Below are 18,041 nucleotides of genomic sequence, written 5' to 3'. Positions count from 1 at the left end.
GGGCCTTAAAGGAGTGTTACAGCACATGCTTTATGTGGAGAAAGTGCTAGCTCAGTTCCTGGCGTCTCTAGCAAGGAAAGGCTGTCATCACTCAGGGGCACCCATAATTCGCAAAGCTAAGCGGGGTCCAGTATGGCTTCAAATTGGATGGGGGACTGTATTGCAAAGGGATGGACTAGATGGCCCTCAGGGCCCCTCCCAACTCTGATTCTATGACTCTGTGTGTCTATGAACTGCAGTTAGTTCCTTTTGGGAATTATAGGGGCAGAACTACCTAAACTGTATAGAAATTTATTCCTGTATGCGACTAGTACAGTGGCAAGAATGTTACTTGCCCAAAAATGGAAAAGAAGTAGTCCCAGCAAAAGAAGAATGGATACAAAAACTTATGGAATATGCATAAATGGCAAAATTTACCAAAAATAAGAAATCAAGATAACCAGCTTTTTATAAAAGAATGGAAATGGTTTATTGAATATTTACAAATAAACTGTAAACAGATAAGAACATTGGCAGGATTACTGTAATAACCTGCAGTTTTATAAGAGTACAGTGGTACCTTCGCATGTAGCGAAACCCGGTCAAATATTTCTGGGTCTGCCGCTTTCACATCCTGAAGTTTATGTAACCAGAGGGTACTACTGTATATGTTTTAAAGTAGATGAATAAATGAGCAAATTAAGTTAATTTGTATGTGCAGAAAATATATAAAAATATATTTGGGGAACTTAGAAAGAGGGGGAAGGAATTCAAGTTTTGAAATGTTAAAAACGATTGTAAAATTATTGAAATGTATAGAAAGGAAAATCATTAAATATATATATAATTTTTTTAAAAAAAACTGCAGTTAATACACAGCAGGGTGGAGCTGGCATACTGCACATGCTCAGGAGCACTGCCAAGTTCTATGATAATATATGATATGTATATATATATATACATATATGTATATATATGTATATATATGTATATATACCCTGTTTCTCATATTTTAAGACATACCCATAAAATAAGCCATAGCAGGATTTTTAAGCATTCAAGGAATATAAGCCATACCCCAAAAATAAGACATAGTGATAGGCGCCGCAGCAGCAATGCCGGCTGCGGCAGGAGGAGGAGGAAAAAAATAAGACATCCCTTGAAAATAAGCCATAGTGTGTTTTTTTGAGGAAAAAATAAATATAAGACATGTCTTATAATATGAGAAACACGGTATATTCAGGTCCTGGGTTTAGATCCCAGGAGCTCCCCGTGGAGCTCTGACTGAAAATAGATGCCCCATCCCCCCTCCCGCCTCCGCTCAGCACCCTGGCCAGCTCCTTCCCCCTCCCGCCTGCCCTCCTGCTACTTCCGGGTTCTCCCCGCCGGCTCGCGGGAGGGGCGGGACCGGAGAAGGAGGGAGGGAGGGAGGGCAGGGCCCGGCGAGGAGCGCCTATATGAGCGCGTGCGCAGTGGCGCCGCAGCCCAGACGGCGACAAGATGGCGGCGCTGCGGGCCATTCGGGGGATGGTGAACGGAGCCGTGTCCGAGCTGAGTGGCGGAGGGGCGTCGCGGGAGCAGGCGGCCGCCGTCACCCGCGACTACCTCTCCCAGCCCCGCCTCAGTGAGTAGCGGCGCCGGGAGGCAGGTGGGGCGGGAAAGGGGGACCCCCCCGCGCGCGCGCCTCACCTGCCCGCTTCCTCGGGCTCCTGCGGGGGATTATCCGGGGGAGGGGGAGGAGAGAAATATTATTATGATTTAAGAAATTCGGTCCTGCAGCTTTCAGGGGCGGCAGAGAACAGAACAATCGAAATCGCGGTTATTATTGCTGCCTTGTTTTTCTGTGGATTGCTCAACAGTGTCCTGCCTCCTCCCTCCCCGGCCAAAAAAACAACACCACACCCCAGTGATACAAATTTTATTCCTTCTGCCAAATCCTAGCAAACAGGAAGAGCCGTCATGTTGTAGAAGGTGGTCTTTCACGGGAGCTGGGTTTATTTAGCCCCTCCTATGGCTGACGCCGGCTAGTGGCTGCAGCAGTGATGGGAAGGGGGTGACTAACAGCACTATCATTTATATTTTAATATGTTCCTTTTTACCGTTTTGCACCCTCAATGGAGAGGATAAGGCGCTGCCCCAAGGGTGAACTAGTCTAAAAATAAATGCATATAAATAATCCTCTTCTCCCTCCTGCGCTGCCCTTCAGCGTTTTTTTTCCCCCTTTAGTGGTGCCGTATATTGCTCCATATTTTTCCCTCTTTGGGGTCCAAGGCCTGTGGGCCCACCTCTAATGCATTCTTGTTCTCATTCCTCCCTTCTCTTCTTTCCCTTCTTCCCCACCCTATCCGAAGCATTTCCCAATTTGTGTATGTTCCATTCTCTGTCCGCAGTGTGCCACATCTGTTCTTCCTAGGTTTGCACTTTTCGCGGGGGGCAAGCAGTGGGCACAGCTGCTTTGTTGTCACCATGTCTCTTAAGTGTGATTTGTGCAACTTGTAAGTTAAGTGCTCTGCAATCCTGCAGGCTGAGGTCCTATGCCCACTTACCTAGAAATAAGCCCCAATGAGCACAGTGGGATCTACTTCTAAGTAGACATGCATAGGATTGAACTGCATGTCAGTGTAACTGCAGCAGCTGCCATATTGATTCATTGGGACACGGTAGAGAAGTGGCATCAAATGAATGGTTCCTGAGCTGGGAGAAAAGAGGGATTGTATTGAAATTCATCTCCCACTGGAGTTTTTTTTAGGATTGTGAATATAAGCCTCTGGACAACTGACAGCACAATCCTAACTATGTCTACTCACAAGTAAGTCCCATTGAATTAAATGAGGCTTAAGTGAGTAAACTTCACTTTGTCATTCTGGGTATGTTTACTCAGGATGTTAACATGGGTTGAGTTCAGTGGAGCTTACCCCCAGTCAATGTGTTCAGAACTGCAACCTGAATTAGGTATTAAAAAATAAAAATGGCAGGTGCTCTCCCTTCCAGCCAGTTAGTGCAGGAAGCTCTTTTTATGAAAGGACAAAATTTCACAATGCAGTCTCGTTGCTTGGCTACTTCATTGACTGTGCCGATTGGTGCCTCTTGGTGTACAAGAGAGACCACATAAAGGACACGTCCTGGATTCTGTTTATATTCTATTCCCATGAAGTTGCTAGAAGCCCCTCTCACAAAAATCCCCAAGCAAGGCCATTGTGGATTGTCTTTAAATGGGAAATGAAAGTAGGTGGTTGTGAAACATTCTGTAGGTTGACTAATCTGCTCAGCCTAAATCTCAAGGTCATGTGGTACACTGCAGAATCATGTGTAGCAGCAGATGGAGGCAAGATGGCTCTTGCATTATGGGATGTCTAGCTCTAACATTACAGTGGAAAATGCTTATTTTTTTGCCATGTGTGAATAGCTCACACTAAGCCTTTGTTATGTTGATTTATTGACACCTGAATTAGTAGGGATATAAGTGTTGGATGAAGAGTCGGACACGACTAAACGACTAAACAACAACAAAGTGTTGGATAGATATGCATCCCAGGAAGGCACTGCTTCCAGAAATAAGGGAGGACTAACTTAAGAGCTGCTGGTGTAGAAATTGAAATGTTAAATAGCTATGTTTTGTCACATGACAACTTTAAATTCTTGTGGCACTTTAAATCAAAATACTGCTGTTAATTATGTGAGGTTACTGGTCCTAATATTTTTGTATGTTGATTAAAAAGTGGTAGAAATATCAAAGAGATAAGGGTCTGAGTACCCAAGGGTGGCGCTGCAGGCATCCCCAAACTTTGGCCCTCCAGGTGTTTTGGACTACAATTCCCATTATCCCTGACCACTGGTCCTGTTAGCTAGGGATCATGGGAGTTGTAGGCCAAAACATCTGGAGGGCCGCAGTTTGGGGATGCCTGGCCTAGGGCTTGCTGATCAGAAGGTTGGTGGTTCGAATCCCCGCAATGGGGTGAACTCCCGTTACTCTGTCCCTGCTCCTGCCAACCTAGCAGTTCGAAAGCACATCAAAGTGCAAGTAGATAAATAGGTACTGCTCCTGCGGGAAGGTAAACGGCGTTTCCATGCGCTGCTCTGGTTCGCCAGAAGCAGCTTAGTCATGCTGGCCACATGACTCGGAAGCTGTCTGCGGACAAACATCGGCTCCCTCGGCCAGTAAAACAAGATGAGCGCCACAACTCCAGAGTCATCCCCGACTGGACCTAACGGTCAGGGGTCCCTTTACCTTTTACCCAAGGAGGAAGCAGAGAACATGTACATCTCACAGATAAATAATGTTTGTTTAAATCAGTAGACCGTAACAAATCAAAGGTCATTGGTTGTAGTAAAAAGCTATCTTGGGCTGGAGGCCAGAGCACATGACTGTGCTATGCAATTGTCTTAATAGTTAAAAGATCCTGGAAAACTTCAGCAACTAAGGCTGCAATCCTATATAAACTTTCCATTTAAATATTATTGATTTAAGACATTTCTAAGCAGTGTTATATGTATGATAATGAGCTGAAAAAACTCCTTTTGATAGCCTCAATATTAAAAGCTATTATTCAGTCTCTAAATTACTCTTATAAACTGTTTGAAAATGATTAATATAAAATTTCTCAAGAGGTACAAGCATTTTAAACAGAAAATATGTATTTTTCTATAACCAGGGTATTAATTCCTGGGTATTAATTTCTATAACCAGGGTATTAATTGTGGACCATACACTCTCATCTGGAAGGATTTTTTCTGTGTGTTACACCTTGCCATGTCACTGAATCATTTCCTTCTGTCAGTTATGTTTTGAACTGAATGATTCCCCCCCACACACACTTTGCATATTTATGTTTTATTGTTTTCAGCACTGCCTTCCCACAACCGGGCACATGTTTAGTGGCATTTACCCAAGCGTAAAGTGTACCATCAAGCTGGGATGGATTTAGGGGTGGCTAGAAGGGATGCGGGTGGCGCTGTGGTTTAAACCACAGAGCCTAGGGCTTGCCAATCAGAAGGTCAGCAGTTTGAATCCCCATGACAGGGTGAGCTCCCGTTGCTCGGTCCCTGCTCCTGCCCACCTAGCAGTTGGAAAGCACATCAAAGTGCAAGTAGATAAATAGGTCCTGCTACAGCAGGAAGGTAAACGGCGTTTTCATGCGCTGCTCTGGTTCGCCAGAAGCGGCTTAGTCATGCTGGCCACATGACCAGGAAACTGTCTGCGGACAAACACCGGCTCCCTCGGCCAGTAAAGCGAGATGAGCGCTGCAACTCCAGAGTCATCCACGACTGGACTTAATGGTCAGGGGTCCCTTTACCTTTTCCTTTACAAGATTGAGTTTGGATATGAGAAACCCACATTCAAATCTCCTCTAAAGGCCACAGGAAGTGCAGGTCTTCCTGGAGGTGCTCACTTAAGAACTTAAGAAGAGCTATGCTGGATCAGACCAAAGGCCTGTCTAGTTCTCACAGTGGCCAACCAGACGCCTAGGGGAAGCTCGCAAGCAGGACCTCAGTGCAACCACATTCTCCCTGCTTACAGTTCCCAGCACTTCCTGATAACGCCATGTTTGTGGCCCTAAAAATAAGGATGTGTTTGACTTGCCGCTCATCTCAGCTGTGAATCTCCCCTGGGGGTTTGTCCAAACCACACTTCTCAGAGTCTGAGTTTTTGGAGGGAGGGTGAAATACATATGACTCCTTTGTCATAGTCAGATAACTTCCTGGTGAATTTTAAAACAGTTGTGACTACCCTCTGTTTAGAGGTGGCAGACCTATTAAAATGGCTCGCTTCAGAAGTTGGTGGAATCTGAAAGATGCCTGAGACCACTCAGAAAAGCTGGCACGTCTCTCAGTGCCCCAGTTGATTTATGGGACACATAGATGACTGACATCACACACAATTGCTCCTAAGCATCTTGGTTTAGCCAAGAGTTTGGCTAAGTGAAGCCAGTAGGGAGACCGCTTGAATGCAAGTACATCTACATCTGTGGATGTAGCCAAATACAGGGGATTGTGAAAAAGTAACTCATTTCTGCCATCATTGTTCTCTCATTCTGCCAGTGAGGGAAGGGCAGTAGCTCAGTTGTAAAGCATTTGCTTTGCATGCAACAAGTCCCAGGTTCAATCCCTGGTATCTCCAGGTAGGGCCAGGAGAGGTGCCAGTTTGAAACATTGGAGAGCTGCAGCCTGCCAGTGTAGATAATAATGAGCTAGGTGGGTTGAAGATCTGGTATAACATAAGGCAGCTTTCTATATCTCAAACAGCGGAAAGCCCATAGCTCAGTGCTGTAGCATCTGCCTTGCATGCATCCTGGAGCAGTGTTTCTCAACCAGTGTGCCTCCAGATGTTTTGGGACTACAACTCCCATCATTCCTGACTACTGGTCTTGCTAGCTAGGGATGATGGGAGTTGTAGTCCCAAAACATCTGGAGGCACACTGGTTGGGAAACACTGTCCTGGAGCATCTTGATGTAGGGCTGGGAGAGAACCCTGTCTGAAATCCTGAACAGCTGCTGCTAGTCAGTGTCAATGATAATGAGCTGTATGCAATTCCCTTCGTTTCTGTGCCATTTTGAAGGCATATTTCTTGTTGCTTGGAGCCTCCTTCTGACCTACCAAAAGACATAAATAATAATACAGTATCTGATAATCAACAATAGCAACAAAATTCTCCAATGCCTGCTGTGATATTTGCTACTTTATTTGAGGTTAAAATCACTCATTTTCATCACAATTTGTTACCATATTTCAGTCTGTGGACATATCCAGAGCACCATCTACTCCTGTTTTATTGGATGGATTTAACTTGTTACAGCATGAGGATATGACAGGGTGCTTGGAGAACTGTAGCCTAAGTCCTGGGTGTTTGATCCTTGTGTCCTTTTTGGCTCAAAGCAATGAGCACCAGATTGACCAGCATGGTCCAAGGAGTTAATGAATGCCTAGTTGAGAGAGAGTGGTCATGAATACTTTGAAGAAGGCAGTATGTGAGTGCACCCTTGAATGTGGCTTTCTTGGATGTGAGTTTGTGATTGCAGTGCACCTTCGGGCAGAGATTAATTATTTGATTCATTTCAGCCTTGTTTTGGTATAGAAACTGTACTCTTAGTTGTCCTGATGGACGACTTATGCTCAGGGAAGGACAGAAGCAACATAGCCTGATCTGGTATAGGGCAGCTTTTTATCTGGCCACAGTGTCTATTATTATCTGCTTGGGCTGGCAAGGACATTCCAGGGGCTTGTATAGAAGCCTTTCCCATTCTCTTTTCCCAAGACTTTCTTAACTGGGGTTACCAGGTGTTGGACCTTAAATCTTCCTGTGCTCTACTACTGAGTTCTGGCCCTTCCCCAAAATAAAACAAGGTGGATAATTGTCCTAATGGTAGGCATGCAAAAATTTTGGTTATTCTCTCAAAAAAACTAGTAGTCTTTTATATTCAAAGCAGGACACGTAAGTTCATCTGCTGATATGGTTACTGTAAATCAGGGGATGTGTGACGGTTGTGAAACTCATGGAAAGGGGAAATCCAACCTTGCAGCAGCAGAGATTTTATGCATGGACTCTGCAGACTTGTACAAGTGCAGGAACAAACAGCCTCTGTTGTGCCAATGGTACATGTGGTCAGACTCTGGTAATATCTACAGTAGCAAAAGGGGCCCTTTACACTTTTGAATTGCTTCTGATGGAATAATTTGTCTCCTTGAAGATGCTACAAACCAGTCTCTAGTTACTGAAAACAAAATCCCTGTCTTTTCGCCTCTAGTTTTCCATTCTAGCTTATTGCCATTGTTGTTGGTTGCCTTTTTCCTTGTTGGGGGTCTACCCTTTCCTTTTCCTTGCAACACTGTATTGTTATCCTCCCATTTGTGTCTTTCCAGCAGCTGTGTTGTTCACCTGGATGTTTTACACCTTGATTCAGTGCCACCAGCTTCATCACACAGGCACCCTGAAGGCTTTAAAAAGTCTTCTGCCAGAGAGAAGGGGAAATAGAAGGATGCCAGCTGCCAGCTGCCAGCTATGGAGAGTGGGATCTGAAGCAGGCACAATGAAGGATGGGGCTGGGGGTAGAAAGTACTTTGCCTCTCTCCTTAGATGATTTCCCAGTGCTAGGAAGACCTAGAAAAGTCACCAGCATGTAGTCCTGCATATGGTGATGGAGGCTTTTCAGCTGATGTGGCAGAAGTCTCTTAACCTGCTAATAATTCTTCTGGGTGGGGATTTTTTGGTTGAGAGGTGGAGATTTGGGGGCCCGTGGGTCAGGGCTGGGCCTTCTTAGGCAATCTTTCTCTTTTTGAATCTTAGAGTATAGACTTTGAGTCCAAGCTGTTTGTGTGATGGTAACTAACTTGTAGATACTGTAGTGATAAAACAAGGAAATTGGATTGTTTGGGAAAATGACAGGAAGTAAGCTCTTTGCTCAAGGAGGGGGGTTGAGTGCTGACAAGGCTGTCACGAGTTGAGTTCCCCAGACTCATGGCTGTGTTTTGCTGAGCCGAGAAGCAAGCAGTGTTTTAATCCATCTTGAAGCATTTAACTGGGGGCAGTAGGAGCTCAAAGCTGCAGTTCTTATCTGCTTAGCTTTGTATTTTTCCTCTACATTTCTCTGAGCAAAGATAAAGAAAGGTGAACAGCACATTTTTAGGTGATAGTTACATTTTAGTCTGAGCTGAAAAGTAACTTGAAAAGCATGCACAAAATAAGGCAAATTAAAACAAATACCGTAGATTCAAAAAAAAAGGTCCAGATGTTCTCTTTGAAATACACTTCTGAAATACACTCAGTTTTTAAGACTCCCAACATATTATTTTTTAGTAATGGGACAGGTACTTGGAAAATTTCTTAGTGTATCTTTGACTAAATGGAGCACATGGCTAGAATCTTGGGGATGATTCTCTTGTTTGATCTTCTGTTGTTATAAGGCAGAGGAGCTTATCTCGAGTATCTTCAAAGTAATCTTTTTTTGAGTTACAGGAAAGCTTTTATTGTATATCAATAGACTTTGTTACCACTTACTAACAGTGTAAATATCTCAGTGTTGACATAACAGCTATCATATACTCACATACTTGCAATGAACAAAACCGTCCTGTTTCACCACCACCCAGGTTATGCCTTGCTAATTCATATTGTCGCCAACACAAAGAAAAGAACATTCCCTAAGGCATAATTTTGATGGCAACTTTAATCAGAATCGAAGTATTGAAACATTGCTTCTAAAGTTCTAAAAGTTGAACATATATAAAACAAGTTTGAAACCTCGAATAAAAAAGATAGCATATTTTATGTGTGTGTAAAAATGTTCAACACTTTTAGAAGTGAAGTGATGTTTTAATATTTCCATTTCAGTGAAGATTAGCATTAAAATAAATAAGCAGTGGAAGGGAGAGGGGTTTGGATTCCTCAACACTTTCTCTTCCTGGATGAACCTTTGTGCATTTGGTGGACTCTTGGCCACAACCAATAAATCCTGGTTTCTAAGGGGCTGCAAGATACTCCCTTGTGTTTGCTGTTGGGAAGTGATTGTCCCCAAAACTCAAACCTGGTCGAGAGTTTTGCCGCTTGCATATGTACTCAGAAGCAAGTCTCGTTGAATTCAATGACACTTATGCCTTAGTAGTTTGCAGCCATGCAGCAGAATGCTGTGTATACTTCTGAAAGACGAGTTATTTCCAAGTCCTATGTTTAATAGATCTAACTCCCAGGTACATGGGATTTCAGTTCTAGATGTATAAGTTGATTATCCTATTCTAGAAATAATCTGACTTGCTCATCCCTTCCCTGTGTGATTAATGATTACTCTGCTGCTGTGTGAGCCTGATAAAGCCTTCTGGCTCACGAAAACACTTCTATTTGTAGATCATGTGAGACTGAAGCATTTGACACACTTGGGGAGAAGTATGCTGTTTGGAAGGGCAGCGGTGAAAAATAAATAAATCTTATTGTTCACTGCCAGGTCCTTGCTGCCACACATATCTCATATCTGCACATTCTTAAGCATTAAAAATATACTGTACTTGGGGTGGTTAATACTTTTAGCAAAACCCCTCAGAAAAAAATGCATTAATGAAAATTACAACAAAACTGAAAATTACAGCGCAGTTACAAACAGCAGTGATAAAATGCAGTTTAAAAGGCAGCATCTAAAATGGCTATCAGAAGAGATGAGTCTTAGCAGCATACCAAGAAGTGAGCAGCAGTGAGTCCAGGTGAACGTCCTTAGCCAAAATATCAGTGTTAGTGCTATGACAGAGAAGGTTTTGTGTGTGTGTGTGTGTGAGAGAGAGAGAGAGAGAGAGAGAGAGAGAGAGAGAGAGAGAGAGAGAGAGAGCACATCTTAGTCAACAGAACACACACACACACAGTGCATTTTAGCAACAGATTACTGTGAGATTTTTGGGGTGAGGCTTCCCTACTTCAGATTAGGCTTCAGAGAGATCCTACATCACTTCTGTTAAGCCCCCAGACATTCCAAGGCACCCTAATTTGGCTTGTGTTTGTAGCGCACACCATCTCCGAGTGAATAATAAAATTAAAGATTGAGAAGGCACTCCAATCTTAACCCCCGAAAGCAGCAAAAATATATTTTCTTGCAATATGTCTCTTGCTTACCGCCACTCCTTCTAAATTAGGGAGCTAAGGTGAGGAGAACGTCAGGTGATGGAATCAGGACTGGGTTTTTGTGTGGCAGGACTGTAAGTAAAGTTCTGATACTGAAAACAAATAGGCTACGCATCTATGCTGGAGGCACCTTGTTCCTTAATTCTCTATTTGCCACCGTCCCCTCCGTCGCCCCTGTTTTGTACCCAGCTCCAATTGGTGTTCATTCTTCTAGTAAAAAAAACCAAAATGGATCTCAAAAACTCCAAGTCTGTTATGCACATATAAACCAGGGGTGGGCAGAAACAGAGTGCGGAACTTAGAATTGGCTTTGGTTGCTGTAACATCTACTTCTGCAACTCCTTGGCATCTGCCCCTCTGTTTTTATGTCTCTACCCTTATTACAGAGCTGCTCTGTCTCCAACTCCAGCTTCTCTTGGCATGCAGGAGCTCCATGTTTAGTCCCTCACACATCTAGTTAAAAGGTCTAGGCTAGCAGGGGTGGGAAATATCCCTTGGAGAACTTCTCCAACTTGCATCGGTAAGATGGTGCTGGTGTATGTGGACAAATGGTCTGAAGCAGTTCCATGTACTCCCATGTATGACTGTATTAGCTAGGCTTTAAACCAGGGCTCAGCAGACTTTTTCAGCAGGGGGCCGGTCCACTGTCCCTCAGACTTTGTGGGGGGCCGGACTATATTTTTTTGTGGGGGGAGGAAATGAATGAATTCCTATGCCCCACAAATAACCCAGAGATGCATTTTAAATAAAAGGGCACATTCTACTCCTGTAAAACACGCTGGTTCCCAGACCGTCCGCGGGCCAGATTTAGAAGGTGATTGGGCCTGATCCGTTCCCCGCGCCTTAGTTTGCCTACCCATGCTTTAAACCCTCTTCTCCTAATGACTTGGAAAGGCAGGGAAGACAGTGCAGCATCCATCTGTTTGGTTGGGGGAAATGGCACTAGAGTTGATTCAACAACAATAAAAGTGGATAGGAAGCTCTTGTTTGCCAGAAGTATGGAGCCAGGTCAGGGATAGAGTGAGTTTGCTTGGGAGTCTTGATTCTGTTGCTGCCTGCCCCCTCTTTCCAGAAACTAATTTTGTTTGAAATGGAACTTTATTACACATTTTCCTCATTAAGAGAAGAATGTGTTGAGTTGACCACAACAAGCAGGTTATTGCCAGTGTTCAGAACCATAATAAACTAACTGGTGTGGCAGGAGTTCTTGAAAACGTGTGTTGGTTGATGCAGCCCTCTGCAGAGCTGCTTAAGCCTGCAGTAAGACTCTTACACAGCTCCATGCTGACAGTGAGTTTTCTTTCCAAACACTTGAGATGGTGCAGATACCTCAAGGCAGCGTAGATAGGATTGTGTTTCCTAGCCATTGGCTGAAAGAAATTTAAGCTTGTAGAGTTCAACTAATGGATGACTCTGAGGGCACTTGGCATTGCTGTCTTAACATTCTGTGTGACAGAGATCCTGCCCCCAAGGTTTTTATGCATCTCGGCTCTTGTGTCAGTATGAGATGTCTTCTTTGGCATCACAGCACAGTGTAAAACAAACAAAGCCTGCTGTAAGCTTCTCTACAAGCATTGTAGTAAAGGTAAAGGGACCCCTGACCATTAGGTCCAGTCGTGACCGACTCTGGGGTTGCGCGGTCATCTCGCATTATTGGCCGAGGGAGCCGACGTATAGCTTCCAGGTCATGTGGCCAGCATGACAAAGCTGCTTCTGGCGAACCAGAGCAGCACATGGAAACGCCGTTTACCTTCCCGCTGTAGCGGCTCCTATTTATCTACTTGCATTTGACATGCTTTCGAACTGCTAGGTTGGCAGTAGCTGGGACCAAGCAACGGGAGCTCACCCCGTCACAGGGATTCGAACCGCCGACCTTCTGATCAGCAAGCCCTAGGCTCAGTGGTTTAACCACAGCGCCACCAAGCATTGTGCTGTTCACTTAAAAGGTTTTCCCCCAAAGGAAGATATTTGTGCAAGTTTCAGCAGAATAGCATAACATTCATAGCCTTGTACCTTAAATAGTCTTGATGTCCACTTGCTTTGTTGAAGGTTTGGTGCCTTCCTACACTGTGGGCTACTGCAATGTGTTTCAGGATCTTATCCACTGCATAGCTCTCCCCAGACTGAACACTAAACAGGGTGTGTAATGAAAAGGATAATTAATAAGGTCTTATTATAACATAAATTGTGCGTGTCTGGAAATGTGATTCAGGCATCTGGGACTTGAAATTCTTCTCTAGTCTTGCCAACAACCCCATCTCCTGGATTTAAAAAGAATTAGTTACCAGCTTCAACAGTTGGATAGCCAGTAATAGAAACGGCACAGTGGTACCTTGGTTTAAGATCAGCTTAGTTTCTGAACAACTTGGCTTAAGAACGCTGCAAACCCGGAAATAGGTGTTTTGGTTTGTGAACTTTGCCTTGGAAGCAGAACATGTTCCGCTTCCTGTTGTGTGTGTTCCATTTGTAAATTGAGTCCCACCCCCACTGCTATGGGAAAGCACACCTTGGTTTAAAAATTGATTTCTGGAACGGATTTAGTTCATAAACCAAGGTACCACTATAATGGGTGAATGGGGTAGCAGCACACGGAAGTGGTAAAATGAGGGAGCCCTTTGGCCGCCTTAGCTGTGTTGCAACACTTAGTACTCCTGAACAAGTGACATTCCTTTAAACACAACACATTCCCCAGGTGGTTGCAATTTGTCTCCCAAAGGCAGCCTCTCAAGCATAGCATAAAGGATCACACTAGCATGTTGAGCAGAGAATGTCTTGATATTCTTGCTGCCTTTATAATTGCAAAACCATGCACAATGACTTCCGTCAGAATGTGTTGAATTGTTGTCTTAAAAAATACCTCTCTCTGGTTGTTTTTTCAGCATATAAGACAGTATCTGGAGTCAATGGACCACTAGTAATCTTGGATCAAGTGAAGGTAACGTCTTTTTGTGGGTGTTTCTGTAAATAGGCCTTATTGTGACTGGCATTCTGCAGATTCTTCTGGCAACCTAAAATGGGAATGATCCTTCTTTCAAGGTTTGCATAAGGGCAGTTGAGTTTTCCTGCTGCTGCAGAGAGTATTTTCATAATAAAGTATCGAGGCAACAAGTGGTTTCTCTCAACGATGCTAGTTGAATTTCCCATTTTGATAATAGTGTTGTGGTGGGTGGTTGTGGCTTGAGCAAAGTCAATGTGGATTTTTAAAAATTACTTTGGAATCAAAATATTGCAACATTCTTGCATCCAAGCAAAACCCTTTAAATTACCAACAATAAATTTGGGTTTTGTCCTGTTTCATTGTGTGATAGGAATTAATGGCTGAAATCCATGTTCAAAAGTCTTTGTTAAAGTAACATTTGGCCCACTTGGCTCTTCCCAGCCAATTATCCAGCTGGTCCAGAGACCCTGTGGGAGCACAGCAGGAGCTATCAGCGCTGCTATGTCAGCTTCTTCACCTGTCCTCCTATTCAGTCTACATGTGCTGTGGAAGATCACAGATAGGGCTTGCCATAGAGGATGGTTTCACATGTACACCTTGAGTAACATTATATGGATCTTCTGTTCTCACTGGAGTTGTGGAGACATATAAAAACCTATAACCTTTTCAGGGTAAAATTAAGTAAGTGTGCCCTGTATGTCATGGAAGGGAAAGAAAGTTAGACAGTACTGCTTGTTAGGCTTAGAATAATGCTGTTACAACTGGGGTTGCGCAAACAAGCCACCTCTATGACTGACAAAGCAAGTAGCAAAAGGTTGACCGTGTTCCAGTCTGAATGAATGTGTTTGATTCAACTGAGAAAAGCAACATTAACATTTGCCTGTCTCCAGTTCTGAATTTGACCAGGAGGCTGGCATCTGTGCTTTCTCACTGTTGATGATTTGAGTCTTTAATGTAGATCAGTTCTTTTCCTGATGGAAACCTCCTGACCCACCTACCTTGTCACTTAGTTCCCTAGGTATGCAGAGATTGTGCACTTGACACTACCGGATGGAACAAAGAGAAGCGGGCAGGTGCTGGAAGTCAGTGGATCCAAAGCAGTAGTTCAGGTAAATGGTGGGGCAACCTGCTTGATGGAATTGATGTTATTTCTTGTGTATCTATTCTTGGAGAGAATGGCTGATCTTGGAAGGGTTGCCCTGTGTCTGCAAGTTGCACATAATATTTTATTCGGAAGCCAGTGGCCAGAACACTTTTTAATTCCCAGGTAAATTACTGCAAAAAACCCCATTTTTTAATGTGTTGCTTTAGTATTGATGCTTTTAAAATGCTTTTCAAACTCTTTTGTAGTGCCTGATGACCATACTTTTGCTTTAGCACTTTCTTCGTATTAAAAATAAATAAGTGGCTGTTTGTCACCTCTTTTTAAGACTTTAAGAATTAATAGAACTTGGTTGCTGAAGGAACAAAGAAGCAAGTTATGAGACAACCGATTGTAACATTATTTGTTTAATGATACAGTGTGTTGTCTGTGCATTATTTCATCAAAAAGTCTATTTTACCTACTTATTCACTTGCAGAGCTTGTCTATGCAAATTGAAGCAATGAGATTAAGCCCAAAATATGAAATACTAAAATATTTGCCTCTCTTTTTTAGGTTTTTGAGGGAACTTCAGGTATTGATGCTAAGAGAACCTCATGTGAATTTACTGGGGATATCCTTCGAACCCCAGTATCTGAAGATATGCTTGGTAAGTAGAAAATCCTATTTCTTGGATTGATCACTAGTCCTTGGCCAGCTTCCAAGTATAATGATAGCGATACTGTTAATATAGTTGGTCTCCTGGTAACACGGACAAATGTTCTCTTGTTCTTTACTCTGCAGGGCGAGTGTTTAACGGATCAGGAAAGCCCATAGACAGAGGCCCTATGGTCTTGGCTGAAGATTACCTTGATATCATGGGTATGTTTACCGTAACATTGCTAACATAAGGTTTGCCCTTTAATTTCTCAGAGAGATGTACTTTCAGCTTAGTGTTTGAAAGGTGCTAGTCAGCATAAATGCAAAACAGTTTTGTAATTACCCATTGTACAGACAAGTAACTGCTTGCTTGTACTGTCTCTTCTCAGATGATGGTTTTGTTTGCAGAAAACCAGAATGAGCTTCCCAAAGCTTTCCTTGTTCAGGATCATTGTTGGCAGTACTGTAGAGGGCTCCAGGCACAGACTCATTCATAGCACATAAATAGTATGTTGCCCGCAGGTCATGCTGAACCCTAAATATTACACACCATGTTAGAATAAATGTCAGAAATAGCAAACTTGTTTAAAGAAAACCCTTTTTGTAAATAGAACATTGAGAAAGTTTCCTGCCAGTGTGCAAGTCTCAACTTAGGAGTGGAACACTGGATTTAATATTCGTTACTGAAACTTGAATCTAACTTCTTGGGAAATGGAGGTTGAAAATAATGTTTTCCTCCTGTCAAAATGAAATAGGTCAACCAATCAATCCTCAGTGTCGAATCTACCCAGAAGAGATGATTCAGACTGGCATTTCTGCTATAGATGGCATGAACAGCATTGCCAGAGGACAGAAAATTCCTATTTTCTCTGCTGCTGGGTTGCCACACAATGAGGTAGGTGTTTTAGCAGGACTTAATGCTCAGTGTTGTTGTTGTTGTTACTGTTACTGAATTTATATACCGCCCTATACCTGCAGGTCTCAGGGCGGTTTACAGAATAAAATCAGACTATAAAACCACGAAAAACAGAATCAAAATGAAAACAACAACCCAATAACCCACCCACCCCCCAAGAAAAGCAACCACCGCTTAGAGTTTTTTATATTGTAGGTGGCACAGAAATGGACAGGAAGTGGGTGATCAGGAAGAGTGGGGGATATTGAAACCAGTCCCTTGTCATGGCCCGATCACTTCTTGCTGAGATTAAGCTTTCAGCACTTTTTCTACTCTGCAGAAGCGGGGGACCTATTAAGATAGTCTGCCCTCGGAGGCTGATGGATCCAAAGGATTTCCAGATAGCTGATATGATTGGCACTCCTGTCAAAGCCCTGGCTGGCCTCTGGACCACCCAAATTTACACAGTGCAAAGAGTGCTAATAATTAGTCTGCAGAGGGAGTGGATTCCGGTTATACCCTGTGCTGCAGAATAATCATAAATTTATGTGTTTGCTCTGTGTAATATTTGAATTGGACTATTATTTTGGAAGAAACAAATACCTTCTGGTGCCACTTAATGATGCACTTAGGTGCTATAGCACAATCCCTGCTCCTTCTCCCTGGTTTTCATGCTCCTGATAGTATTTATTGCCCTTGGGATGAAACATTGGCAGATGTGGCCTACTGTGCATGCATGAATGGGCCTTGTCTCTTAGATTCTAAGTCTGGGGCTCTTGAGGTCTTCTTGGCTAAATAAGGGGATATAAACGCTTTTGAGATATAAATTACCTGGTTCACTCCCTGACCATATCCAGGTAAGGCTGGGGAAGACCCTAGAATACTGCTGTCTGAAACCCTAGAATACTGCTACTAGTAAGTGCAGACTGAACTAAGTTAGATGGACCAAATGGACTCTATTCAATGCAGCTTCCTCGGGAATACCTGAAACAGAAAAATATGTTTGTTATTTACAGGCTGCCCTATAATGCTTGGCAGCTTAGGTAAAGGGACCACTGACCATTAGGTCCAGTCGCGAACGACTCTGGGGTTGAACGACTCATCTCGCTTTACTGGCTGAGGGAGCCAGCGTACAGCTCCGGGTCATGTGGCCAGCATGACTAAGCCGCTTCTGGCTAACCAGAGCAGTGCATGGAAACACTGTTTACCTTCCCGTCGGAGCAGTACCTATTTATCTACTTGCACTTTGACGTGCTTTCGAACTGCTAGGTTGGCAGGGGCTGGGACCGAGCAATGAGAGCTCACCCCGTCGCGGGGATTCGAACCGCCGACCTTCAGATCGGCAAGTCCTAGGCTCAGTGGTTTAGACCACAGCGCCACCTGCATCCACTTGGCAGCTTACAGAATGGGAAAAAAACAACCAGTAAAACAAAAATACAGTACAACAAAACATAGGTATTAAAACACTGAATAAGATTTTTTTAAAAAAATGGGTTGGATTTACTAATGTTTTGATAGTTTTATCCCCCCCCCCCATGATATTTGCATCTCTTATGAACACATTTTCCGTCTTAACATACCAACCTACGTATTTGAGTACCTCCCATACACTAACCATTGTGTTTAGCAGCTTGTCAAAGATGAGTAAGCCTGCTTTTGGTGGTATCCAATCAAGCACTAAGGAACCTGTTCTGTTAGCACAAGGATTTGTGCATGTGCAATGGTTGCTCCCTGTGCACCCCCTAAATCTATTTAGGGGGTTCCAGCCCCTCCAGAAAAGATGGGGGTGCAAGGCGCATGTATGTTAAGGGGAGGAAGTTCCCATGGGCACGTGTAAATCCTTGCACCAATGCAATGAGTGCTTTGGATACTGCCCTGTGTTTTGTTCTT

The 18,041-nt window shown here is 43.5% G+C and overlaps 1 protein-coding gene across 1 annotated transcript in view; it reads left to right on the top strand.

The window, feature by feature from the left end:
* The first annotated feature begins 1,447 nt into the window (after nt 1-1,447).
* The window catches only part of ATP6V1B2 (ATPase H+ transporting V1 subunit B2), a 34,460-nt gene continuing 17,866 nt past the window's right edge, over nt 1,448-18,041 (top strand). Inside the window, exons 1-6 of the mRNA XM_035139420.2 lie at nt 1,448-1,603; nt 13,457-13,512; nt 14,526-14,624; nt 15,173-15,266; nt 15,401-15,478; nt 16,012-16,151. Coding sequence (XP_034995311.1) covers nt 1,480-1,603; nt 13,457-13,512; nt 14,526-14,624; nt 15,173-15,266; nt 15,401-15,478; nt 16,012-16,151 — 591 coding nt within the window. The 5' untranslated portion in view covers nt 1,448-1,479. The remainder of the gene's footprint in view (nt 1,604-13,456; nt 13,513-14,525; nt 14,625-15,172; nt 15,267-15,400; nt 15,479-16,011; nt 16,152-18,041) is intronic.

The sequence above is a fragment of the Zootoca vivipara genome, chromosome 15 (genome assembly GCF_963506605.1).
Source record: "Zootoca vivipara chromosome 15, rZooViv1.1, whole genome shotgun sequence".
Classification (NCBI taxonomy): domain Eukaryota; kingdom Metazoa; phylum Chordata; class Lepidosauria; order Squamata; family Lacertidae; genus Zootoca; species Zootoca vivipara.
The sequence above is the reverse complement of the archived record's forward strand: the minus strand, read 5'-3'. Positions and strand labels throughout refer to the sequence as shown.